We start from the raw sequence: 13,026 nt of genomic DNA, 5'->3' as shown, positions 1-13,026 counted from the left end.
TACAACACATTACAGATGCTTTGGCCGACATTGCTGTGCCAACCATGTAACTTACTCTAGAAACTGCTTAGAATTACCCTACCGCGTAGCCCTCTATTTTCCTAAGCTCCATGTACCTATCTGAGAGTCTCTTAAAAGACCCTATTGTATCCGGCTCTGTCACTGTTGCTGTCAGTGCATTCCACACACACACCACTCTTTGCTTATAAAATTTATGAATGACACCTCCCCTGTACCTACTTCCAAGCAACTTAAACCTATTCCCCCTTGTGTTAGCCGTTTCAGCCCTGGGCTGAAATTCATACACCTACATGATTTTCTCCAGGGTGAATAAGACGATGAGCTCTCTGTGGTTTTGACGTCCTCTCTCTCTCGATCTCTCTCAGTAAAAGAACCTGCGGTCTCGCAATTCAATGCACCTCTAAAGTCTGACAGCAGACTCGCGAGTGAATCTTCGATGGTGCAGAGTCAGAAACCGAAGTGTTGCCAGCCTGAGTCAGGGGCTCCAGAGAGAGATGGGGTCCAGAGGAGGAGGACGAATAAGACCAGCACGATGTGGTTAAAAGTGAAAGATTAGAAGTATTTGGAAACTGGTTGATCAAAAAAAAGGTGGTTAATTTCTGCAAAATACTGATGGAAATCAACAGTCAGGCAACAATTGTGGAGAGGAATAAATAGACAACGTTTAGGCAGATCCCCTTCAGCATGCCTAGCCTGTGTACTCCGCCGCTTAGTTGCTGCCTGAACTGCAGAGTTCCTCCAGCATTTTGTGTGAGTGCGTCTCTGTATTTCCAGCAACTGCAGAATCTCCTGTGTTTTATATCTGCATTTTACTTTGGCATTAGATACACGTTGATATTGAGTATATTGCTTATGGAAGCCGCTTTCTGCGTTAAAACAGCTGCAGATTTTTCTATACACACGAAAAAACATGAGGTATGGACATTGAACCGGTGCTTGCAGAAATGGTTAATGGCACCGTGATTACCCATAGGGCCATGCGTTAAGAATTTCGCCGGCGCTAAAGCGCCGATGAAATGCACAGGCATCAGTCTGAGGACGTCCCTGAGTTTCACGCATGCACGCAGTACACAGAAAGCTTTGAAAATGTCAGTTGCAGGTAAGAGCGATTCTCCATGTTTTTATCTTAAACGTCAACTTCGGAATAATTCCTGTGAATTTCGGACACCGTGACCCGCAATCCCGGACAGTCCTGTTCTCTCCCCTCTCTCTCAACCCCATGATCCGTACACGGGCCCCGGGGTGCTCCAGCTGAAGAGGGAATGGGAACCGATGGATCTCTCAGACAGAGCTGAGCTCCAGCTATCTAAATGCAAGGATTAGGAACTCGGAGAAAGGGAACAAAATCTTACATCACCAGTTGAGAAAATCGCCTTTGTTTTACCTCCAATCACTAACAAGAGAAAATCTGCAGATGCTGGAAATCCTAGCAACACACACAAAATGCTGGAGGAATTCAGCATTAGTACTCTTTTCCATAGATGCTGCCCGACCTGCTGAGTTCCTCCAGCATTTTGTGTGTGTTGCTTGTTCTACCTCCTCTTGCTCTGGACTTTTCTACTGGTGAGAACATGTTTTGTCCCATCCTCTCTGGGTACGTAATGATATAAAGCACCTTTGCCTTGGGCAACAAGTAGCTTTCACATCACAAATGTGCCAGACTCCAGTGAGACAGACTACTGCCCTTCCCTTCATATTCATTGGCATTGCCATCACTGAGTTCACCACCGTCAGTCATTGGGGGAGAGTTCAGGGGAAATGTCTATGTAGAGTCCAGAAACTGGCGATGCCTGTGTGCATGTGCTGGTGCTAAAGTTGCTGGAGAATTTGCAAGTGGGAAGAAGTGGAGTGATATTTGAAAATCTGACTTTTTAAAGTGTAATTTAGCAAGCAAACCACATATGGACAATGTGCAAAAGCTTTGGTGAGAAAATCCTTCATTACCCGTTCCAGGCCTGCTACATAGGTTGTGTGAGAGTGCAGATGAACGTGATCAAACCCAGAGGAGATCAAAGTTCCTATCGACCGCGATTTGCCAGCTGTGAAAATGAATATATCTCTATATAAAATTCACTGTGCACATGTTGTCACTGGGTAAAAATGCACAGTACAAGATTCATGTGCACACTGGTTATTACAAATTAGAGGGAATATTGGAGGGAAGGAGGGGAGACTTCCAGTGTCCCTGATGCCCTCACCTACAAGATGTGCATCCAGCTTCAGCTTGTAACCCTGCACTTTAAGGTGTTGGATCTTGAAATGGGTGAATTCCAGATCATCCAGCAGTAGGAGGGGGTGAAAGATATGACATGAAGAGAGGTGAGTTACACCCAAGGTGCAGGACACAGGAAACTGGGTGAGAGTCAGGAAGGAGAATGAGGTTAAATAGCCATCGCAGAGTACTCCAATGGCCATGCCCGGACAACAACAAGTGGAACACTTTGGAAACTGTTGGGGGGAGGAAAGTCAAAGGGCTGATTAGTGGATTTGTTAGTTAGGGGAAAAGAAAAACAGGCAACTAATATCTTAGTGGTAAGGCTTACTAGAAGTAGTGGGGGTTGGGGCTGATATGGTTTAAGTAAGTTGTAGGGGGAACGGGAGCCAGAAAGACAGAACAGATAGTGGAGATGGTGAATTGAATTGACTTTATTATGCACACCCTTCATATGGATGAGGAGTAGAAATATTTACGTAACATTACTGTCTAAATGTGCAATGTGTAATTGAAATTGATTTATAATAATTAGTTTGTATATAGGACAGTCTAGAAAGCATAGAAATCAATTAATCAGTCTGATGGCCTGGTGGAAGGTGATGTCCCGGAACCTGTTGGTCCTTTTGCTGTGGTACCGGTTCCTGGATTGTAGCGGCAGGAACAGTTTGTGGTTGTGGTGAATTTGGTTCCCGATATCCTTTGGGCCCTTTTTATAAAAAATCCATACCCCTACCATCCAGGCTCACATCCAAACTTCTTTTAAACGGTGAAACTGAGCTCATATTCACCACTTGTTCTGGCATCTCATTCCACACTCTCACAACCATTTCAGTAAAGAGCTTTTCCACATGTTCCCATTAAATTTTCACCTTCCCCACTTACCCCTGACCTCTGGTTGTCATCCCACCCACCCTCAGTGGAAAAAGCTGCTTGCATTTATTTACCCAATCTTCTCCCTCATCATTTTGTATACGTCCAACAAATCCTCAAAGCAATGTATAATTTCCGTGTTTATGTTTAGAACTTTGTTAGGTGTATAAGATGATGAGGAGTATTGATCGTGTGGATAGCCAGAGGATTTTTCCCAGGGCTGAAATGTCTAACACGAGGGAGCAGACTTTTCAGGTGCTTGGAAATAGATACCAAGGGGATGTCGGGGTAAGTTTTCTACACAGAGACTGGTGGGTGCATGGAATGCACTGCCGGCTTTTTCGGTGAGAGTGTTTCAGTTACTGTGGGGCCAGGCAGCTCAGTGGGAACAGGGAATAATACCAATGGAGAGAGTCAAACTGAGCCAAGTCACAAATTGACGATGGCAGAAATGCCCCATTCTTAGAGAGACAGGAAGAACATCAGACAGTTTGATGATCATTCCAGATATGGTGATATGGACTTTGTGATATGGTGCAACTCAAACTACCTGCGTCTCAATATCACCAAGACCAAGGAGATGGTGGTGGACTTTAGGAGATCTAGGCCTCATATGCAGCCAGTGATCATTAATGGAGAATGTGTGGAGCAGGTTAAGACCTACAAGTATCTGGGAGTACAGTTAGACGAGAAGCTAGACTGGACTGCCAACACAGATGCCTTGTGCAGGAAGGCACAGAGTCGACTGTACTTCCTTAGAAGGTTGGCGTCATTCAATGTCTGTAGTGAGATGCTGAAGATGTTCTATAGGTCAGTTGTGGAGAGCGCCCTCTTCTTTGTGGTGGCGTGTTGGGGAGGCAGCATTAAGAAGAGGGACGCCTCACGTCTTAATAAGCTGCTAAGGAAGGCGGGCTCTGTCGTGGGCAAAGTACTGGATAGTTTAACATCGGTAGCTGAGCGAAGGGCGCTGAGTAGGCTACGGTCAATTATGGAAAACCCTGAACATCCTCTACATAGCACCATCCAGAGACAGAGAAGCAGTTTCAGCGACAGGTTGCTATCGATGCAATGCTCCTCAGACAGGATGAAGAGGTCAATACTCCCAAATGCCATTAGGCTTTACAATTCAACCGCCAGGACTTAAGAACTTTTTAAAAGCTATTATTAATGCTTTTTGAGAGAGTGATTTAGATGCATATCATATTTTTACTGAGTTAAGTATTGTATGTAATTAGTTTTGCTACAACAAGTGTATGGGGCATTGGAAAAAAATGTTGAATTTCCCCATGGGGATGAATAAAGTATCCATCCATCCATCCATCCATCCATCCATCCATCCATCCATCCCAGCACTGTGCCCAGTCAGGAGATAGTTTCTCTCACCAACTTCGGTTCAACCTCACTGTAACAGTGTGATGTCATATCACACCTTGACAACTCAAGTGATCTCATCTGAAATGTTGTCCTACACCCATCGATGGATTTTGTAAATCTTTTTACAGGTTAAAAATGACAAGGAATTTGTCTACGGGAATCCCGAACACAACACACCAGTTTTGCTGTCTCTGTCCAGATACTTAAGAAGAGGAGCAAGAGATTCACACAATCATCCTTCCTGCTCAGACTGTGGGGAGGGATTCACTCGATCATCTGACCGACTGGCACGCCCGTCATTTCAAACAGGTGGGGAACCCATTCATCTGCTCAGACAGTGGGAATAGATACAGTTGGACATTTCATCTAAAGGGCAAGGCCATTCACCTATCCTGTGTGTGGGAAGGGATTCAGTCGGTCTTTCCACCTGTGGACACACCAGTCAGTTCACACTGGGCAGAGGCTGGTCATCTGCTGAATTTGTGGTGAAGGATTCACTCGGTCATATGACCTAATGGCTCATCAGCGAGTTCACACCAGGGAGTGGCCGTTCACCTGCTCAGACTGTGGGAAGGGGTTCACTCATTCATCTAATCTGAAGGTACATCAGCGAGTTCACACTGGGGAGAGGCCATTCACCTGCTCACACTGTGGGAAGGGATTCACTCAGTCATCCCACCTACAGAATCATCAGCGAGTTCACACTGGGGAGAGGCCGTTCACCTGCTCAGACTGTGGGAAGGGATTCACTTGCTCATCTGATCTGAAGAAACATCAGCGAGTTCACACTGGGGAGAGGCCATTCACCTGCTCAGACTGTGGGAAGGGATTCACTCGGTCATCTTTTCTGAAGCTACATCAGAAAGTTCACACTGGGGAGTGGCCGTTCACCTGCTCAGACTGTGGGAAGGGATTCATTCTGTCATGCAATCTGAAGGTACATCAGCGAGTTCACACTGGAGAGAGGCCGTTCACCTGCTCAGACTGTGGGAAAGGATTCACTCAGTCATTTAAACTGAAAATACATCAGCGAATTCACAGTGGAGAGCGACCATTCACCTGCTCAGATTGTGGGAAGAGATTCACACAGTCAGCCCAGCTACGAGCACACAGGTCAGTTCACACTGGGGAGAGGCCGTTCACCTGCTCAGAATGTGGTAAGGGATTCACTCAGTCATCTCAGCTACTGAGCCACCAGTCAGTTCACACTGGGGAGAGGCCGTTCACCTGCTCAGACTGTGGGAAGGGATTCACTCAGTCATACACCCTACTGGTTCACCAGCGGCTTCACACCGGGGAGCGGCCGTTCACCTGTTCGGACTGTGGGAAGCGATTCACTGAGTCATCTAAACTGAAGGTACATCAGAGAGTACACACTGGGGAGCGGCCTTTCATCTGCTCAGAATGTGGGAAGGGATTCATTCAATCATGCAATCTGAAGGTACATCAGCGAGTTCACACTGGGGAACGACCGTTCACCTGCTCAGACTGTGGGAAGGGATTCACTCGGTCATCTGAACTGAAGGTACATTGGAGAGTTCACACTGGGGAGCGGCCTTTCATCTGCTCAGAATGTGGGAAGGGATTCATTCAATCATGCAAACTGAAGGTACATCAGCGAGTTCACACTGGGGAACGACCGTTCACCTGCTCAGACTGTGGGAAGGGATTCACTCGGTCATCTGAACTGAAGGTACATTGGAGAGTTCACACCGGGGAGCGGCCGTTCACCTGTTCGGACTGTGGGAAGGGATTCACTCTGTCATCTAAACTGAAGTTACATCAGAGAGTTCACACTGGAGAGAGGCCGTTCACCTGCTCAGACTGTGGGAAGGGATTCACTCAGTCCTCCCACCTACAAGCACACCGGTCAGTTCATACTGGGGAGAAGCCGTTCACCTGCTGAAGCCTGAATTATACCTCTGCATAGACGCTATGCCATTGTGAGCATTTCTACTTGTGAGTTCGTGTGTCTGCGTCGCTCTGCCAAAACGCTAGTTGGTGTTGGGGTTCTGTGCTACTGTGTTGAATTGACTCATGTTGAGTTGGGAACAATGGCGACTGCTGACTACGTCTTGTTGGAGTTGGAGCTAATCAATGTTGCAGAAGTGTTACTTCTATTGAAATTACTGCAACGCAGAAAAATGAGCAGTTTTTCCATTACTTTGTGCAGTCCGCGATGTCCAAAGCAATGTTGGTGGAAATTTCTTTGCACGATTTTGATGCCATTTTCAAGTTTTTATTGTCTGCCAATGAAGAGTCGTGCACATGTACATATTTTCTGACTACCTCACCTAACCTCTCCTTGATGTAGTCCACCTTCCAACTTCAAAGCAACAGGAAATGCACAGGAGGAAACTGGCTGCTGCCAAGTGGACCAATCACAGTACCTGCAGTCTGTGTTGCCGTGACGTGTAGCTACATTTTTGGGAATGTGCGCGTTAGGCTACATTAGGCGAAGGACTCTCATGGAGGCGCTACATGGAGTAGGTTGCATTCCAGCTTTGCTCCGTTCATTTTAAATTTACTTACCACCCCTTTAATATCTTTATCAAAGTGTTTATAACACTTTTATATGTTTGAATTTGAATTTTAATCGACTGAAATGGCTTACAGAGGAAGAAGGCAGTGAAAATGGAAAGAAAGAAGATGTCTTTGAACAGCCTAAAAAGTTGCAACTTACTTTACTGGCTATCTAGAATCTTTTGGATGAAGAACTTGATAAAAGATTTATTACCTTGGAATTATGGTTAAAGGAGAGCGAAGGTATATTGGCAACACTTGAAAAGAAGAACGAAAAACAGCAGCGGCAAATTTCAGAGTTTATTAAAGCTGGGAAACAGAGAGATCACAAATTGAATTCTTTGGAAATGAAATGAAGTTCAACCACTCAAACCCTGGAGCAGAACAAAATCAAGATTACTGATTTGGAGAGTCGAAGCCACAGACTGAATTTGTGAATAATAGACTCAGTGAGGACATTGAGAGCCGGGATCTTACTCAGTTTTTTTCTCAATGCTTCATCTAAGAGCATTTTTCAATCTTTTTTATTGGTTTCCAAATAAAGAATATACAAATTGGAAGAGGAGTTTAACAAGTAGATAATATAAAAAAACATATAAACAGCATATAATGTCAAAATCAAATAGATAAAATGCTTCCTCTGGAATAATCCCAAAAATTGCTGTAAGTGGATTACGTTGAACATCCGCATCTATAACTTTAGATAATATTCCAAACACATCCCACCAAAAATTATTTAAACTTAACACATGAACAAAACAGTTGAGTCAGAGTAGCCACTTTTGTGTTACATCTGTCACAAATAGGGCTTATATTAGGAAAAAATATGTGCCAATTTATCTTTGGACATATGGGCCCTGTGTACTATCTTAAAAATTCTTAATGGAGGTCTTTGGCTCGGAGGTATTTTCTTCCCTTCCTGCACTCAACCGCACTCATCGGGCGCTGAAACCAAAACCACGTCATGTAATTCTTCGATGTCACAATGTGAATACTAAGGAGCACTTCATTCGGATTGCTCATCAGAAAGGAGTTACTGAGCATGAGAATCTTCAGTTTCATTTTGTTGAAGATTTTTGTCCTGAGGTGATGCAAGAAAGATTGCATTTTAAAATGGTGATGTCAGAATTATATCAGAGGAATCTTTGTCCAGCATTGTTATATCCCTTTCACCTAAGGGTTGCTCTGCCCAATAAATCATTCAAATGCTTTAAATCCGTGAATGAAGCAAAACAATTTCTCAAAGAGGTAAGCTTGAACGCAGATGTCTAATGTTTTGAAGATCAACATTTGAGCTTGGATGTCTCTGAAATTTACCATTCCTTTATGTCTGTGTGTATCTGGTTTATTAGTTAACAGCCAGCTTATAGATTTGGACACTTTAGAACTTTGCCCTTGGGTTGATTACAGTTGTACTGTGTTTTGACATTCGGATGTTTATGATGTTTCCATGTTAAAGTTTCTTTCTTTTTCCTTCATTGTTTTACTTTTTTTATTTTTAATTGTTTGCTTTTGAAAATCATTATGACTTTGATATGCTGATTATTTCCTTTTTCTTGAAATATTATTAAGATTGTATTTTGTGTCATTTTTTAAGACCTTTTCTTTTAAAATGGTCTGCAATTGGCTGTTTTTCTCTAACATCTGCTTGACATTCCTCTTGTAATATTTTGACTATGGGTGGTTTGTTTTTTATTTTTTTAAATTTGGAGATCTGCCTCAAGGGAGACGGGGGTAGGGAGGTTCTTAGATAGTTGTCTGGCTGTCTATTGGCCAGGTGTTCGGTCTTTGTGGGTGGGGTGGTAGGGCTATTTTTAGTCTAGTATTTTTCTTTTGGGCTGAATTGAAACTACAAAAATGTCTGTATTGTCGTAACTTCCGTTTCCTCTTTAAACTATTTTCCCTCCTCCTGATTCGTGAGTTTCCTATGCATTGTGGTTAACCCTTTACATACTACATTGTTTATTTAAGGAAAATGGATATTATTAATTAATTTTGTCATTATTAATTTTGTTTCATGGAATACGAACGGTTTGAATCATCCAATTAAATGGAAGAAGATTTTTAGAGTTTTTCATAGACTGAATGCTCAGATTATTTTTGCGCAGAAGACATGTGAGTAAGGAGGATAATCAGCACTTATTTAGGTTTTGGAAATGCCAACAGTTTCACTCTAACTCATCGACTAAGGTGAAAGGTGTTTCTTTTTTTTATATAGACTCCTAGATTTCATTTGTTCACTATGATACAATTTCAGACCAATATGATAGACTTCTATTAAACACCGGTTAACTTTATAACAATAAATTAGTTTTGGTTAATATTTATGCACTTAATACTGACTATCCTGAATTCCTTAAGCACTTTTTTGCATTTCTTCCCAATTTAAATGAATATATGGTAATAATGGGTGGAGATTTTAATTGTTGTCTGAAACGTATGATGGATAAGTCTGTGCCTAATCAGGTACTTACAAACAAATCTGCTATTTTTATTAATTCCTTCTTAGTTGACTCTGGAATTTTAGAAATTAGGAGGTTTTTACATCCTAATGAAAAAGAGTTCTCTTTTTTCTCATGTATATCATAATTACTCTAGATTCCTTTACATCTTTATTGATTCTCGATTAGTTTCATTTGTCACTGCCTGTGAATATGATACAATTGCCATTTCCGATCATGCACCTTTGAAATTATCAGTTAAGTTAACTGATGTAACCTTTGGTACTAAACAATGGCGGTTCAACTCTATTTTACTTCAGGGCTTAAATTTTATTAATTTCATTAAAGGACAGATTGCCTTTTTCTTTTCAACTAACTCAACGGAAGAAATTTTCAGTGGGATATCACGTGATGCCTTTAAAACATATATCCGAGGGTAAATTATTTCACACTCTGCTGGATTGAAGAATCAAATTAATAATGAAATACGTACATTGGTTGATAAGATTAAAGAAATTGATAGAAAATATTCTATTGCTCCCAATTTGAAGCTTTATAAAGAGAGAGTTGAACTTCAGATGCAACATCATTTGTTATTAACATCCCCGATTGAAAATCAGTTACTTAAAACTAAGGGTCATTTTATATATTTGGTGACATATTAGGTAAATTATTGGCTAACCAATTAAAAGCTGCTTTGGCAAAACTTCAGATTAATAGGGTTCGTAAACGGATGGTACTTTGACGGTTGACCATGATGAAATTAATTTTTTTCAAGAATTTTATACCAATTTATACCAATCAGAATTTCCTGATGATTCTACCATAATGCATGAATTTTTAAGGAAATTAAATATTCTGAAATTATCAGTTGATGAACGTTTAGTATTAGACACACCCATTACTGAAGAGGAAATAAAGAATGCAATTTATTCATTGAATTCTGGTAAAGCACGTGGTCGGGATGAGTATACAGCTGAATTTTTAAAATCTTTTTCCGATTTACTTTCTCCCTGGTTAGGTAAAAATTTTTAAAGATGCTTTATTTGTATGTAAGTTACCACAAACTTTTTATGAAGCATCTATTTATTTAATTCCTAAAAATGATAAAAATCTCACTGAATGTGCATCAGATTTGTGATATCTTTGAGAATGTTGAATCTAAAATCCTTTCTCAAATATTAGCAATTAGATGGGTGAAGATATTGCCACAAATTGTCTCCAAGCATCAGACAGGATTTATTAAAAATTATTATACACATTGTAATGTTTGGAGGTTAATGAACATTGTATAGACTACTTTATCTAAGACTCCAGAACGTGTTTTCTCGCTCGATGCCGAGAAGGCGTTTGATACATTTGAATGGGAATATTTGTTTAAAATTCTTGAGAAACTTAATTTTAGTCCAAAATTTATATCTTGGATCCAATTGATATAACATATATCTTTGGCTTCTGTTTCACTAATGATCAGAGATCCCCTTTCTTTAGGCTTTTCCAAGGTACTAGTCAAGGCTGTCCTTTGAAACCCTTACTATCAGATATTAGCCTGGAGACCTTGGCAATTGCTATTCGTGATTCACCCAGTATATTTGGTGTTACTCATGGGAATGGGACGCGTAAAGTATCACTATATGCAGATGACCTTTCGCTATATATTTCTAATCCAGAGAAATCCATTCCTGCAGTAATAACACAACTTGCTCAGTTTAGTAGTTTTTCTGCTTATAACCTGAATCTTAATAAAAGTCTGCTTTCTCCATTAAATATGCAAGTCTCAATTTATAGACAGTCACCATTTAGATTGCTTGCTGATTATTTTATTTATTTGGGTGTTAAAATTACTAAGAAGCACAACGATTTATTTAAAGTTAATGTTTACCCTTAATTGATCATGCTAAACAATTGTTTACTAAATGGTCCCCATTATCCTTATCCTTGATTGGCTCCATTAATGCTATTAAGAGGATTATTTTACCTAAATATCAGTACCTATTTCAGGCGGTATCAATTTTTATCTCTAACTTTTTTATATACTATTGATTCTAAAATTTCTGCATATACATGGCAGAATAGAAATCCCAGGTTATATTAGAAATATTTACAGAAATCAAAAAAAGGAAGGCGGCTTGGTTTTGCCGGATCCTAGATTTTATTATTGGGAATTAATATTCGATATTTAACGTTTTGCACACAAGAGTTGGATGAACCTTGAGCGGGAGTCTCGACCGAAGTTTTCATTGGCTTCTATTTTACGGGCTGTGCTTTCCTTTGCACTTACTAAATTTAATAAGCAAATGGTAATTCCAATAATTAAGCATACAATAGGAATATGGTTTCAATGTTGGCAATTTTTTGGACCAAATAAATATATACTGTCAAGTTCTATGACATCTATTTTTTTCTTTCAACCATTTAGAATTGATCAAGCTTTTCTTTTATGGAAAACAAAGGGAATATCATGTTTTCGTGATTTATTTATGGATAATCTTTTATGGCTTTTGAACAGTTTTCTAATAAAAAATAATTTGCCTGGATCACTCTTTTTCAGATATTTACAGATTAGAAACCTTTGAAGGTTATTTTGCCTTCCGTTCTGATATCACATCAAATTGAAGTTACGGAAAAAAATAAGTTTAAATCCAGATCAGAAGAGTTTAATATCATTTATTTAGATTTAATTATGAAAATACGCTTAGATACTTCTGATAAAATTAAGAATGAGTGGGAAAGATAACTTGGGATACCTTTACCTATACAGAAATGGGAGAAAGTTCTGGAACTAGAAAATACCTCTTCAGTGTGTGTCAGACATGCCTTCATGCAATTTAAGGTGGTTCATCGGGCTCGTATGTCCAAGGATAAGTCCTCTTCTAAAAAAAATATTGGAAGGGTATTTTGAGATATTATCTCAGTAGTTCTGTGTATTGATTTACAACCACATCCTATTACCGCAATTTTTGGAGGACCGGTGATAGACTATAGTCATTTATCCTCGTCAGCTTGTCGTCTAATTGCATTTGTTACATTAATAACCATCAGATCTACTTTACTTAAATGGAAAGATTCCAATCTCCCTACTACATTTGAATGGTTTTCCCAAACCATAGCATGTCTAAACTTGGAAAAAATTAGGAGTGGTACTGTGGTTCCTTCGGTTGAATCTGAAGAGACTTTGAGGCCATTTATTCAATTTTTTCATATTATGTAAGTTGACCCTTTCCGAATCTTGTGTAATAAGTTTTTGTTCATGTTCAGAGGAGCGGAGTTAACGCCAAATAATTTCAGCCGTTGTAATATGACAGCCCAATTTTGTCTGTTTTTTTTAGTTTAGTGTTTTTTTCTAGTTTACGATTTTTTTCTCCTTATATGATATCTCTTTCATGATTAGTTGCTATGAGATTGGGAGGTTAAACTATATTTGTCATTTGGAATCTGTGCTTTTACATGATAACCGACATTAATGTAATCCCAATCTCTTTGTATCATTATATTATTGCTATGCTTATTAAATTTGAAACGTAATAAAAAGATTGAAAAAGAAAAGGAAACTGGCTGCTACCAAGTGGACCAATCACAGTT

At 40.0% G+C, this 13,026-nt stretch overlaps 2 protein-coding genes across 4 annotated transcripts in view; one reads left to right on the top strand and one right to left on the bottom strand.

The window, feature by feature from the left end:
- Positions 1-13,026, bottom strand: part of LOC140722568 (uncharacterized) — a 424,481-nt gene that overhangs the window by 61,312 nt on the left and 350,143 nt on the right. The gene's annotated exons all lie outside the window — the stretch shown is intronic.
- The window catches only part of LOC140722569 (uncharacterized), a 196,381-nt gene that overhangs the window by 13,837 nt on the left and 169,518 nt on the right, over positions 1-13,026 (top strand). Inside the window, exon 3 of one of the 3 annotated variants that reach the window (XM_073037275.1) lies at positions 4,609-12,985. The exons of the other annotated variants lie outside the window; for them this stretch is intronic. Within the exon in view, the coding sequence (XP_072893376.1) occupies positions 4,995-6,386 (1,392 nt within the window). The 5' untranslated portion in view covers positions 4,609-4,994 and the 3' untranslated portion in view covers positions 6,387-12,985. Of the gene's footprint in view, positions 1-4,608; positions 12,986-13,026 lie in introns of those variants that run through there. 3 annotated transcript variants of the gene reach the window in all.

Source organism: Hemitrygon akajei, unplaced genomic scaffold (assembly GCF_048418815.1).
Source record: "Hemitrygon akajei unplaced genomic scaffold, sHemAka1.3 Scf000080, whole genome shotgun sequence".
Taxonomy (NCBI): domain Eukaryota; kingdom Metazoa; phylum Chordata; class Chondrichthyes; order Myliobatiformes; family Dasyatidae; genus Hemitrygon; species Hemitrygon akajei.
The sequence above is the reverse complement of the archived record's forward strand: the minus strand, read 5'-3'. Positions and strand labels throughout refer to the sequence as shown.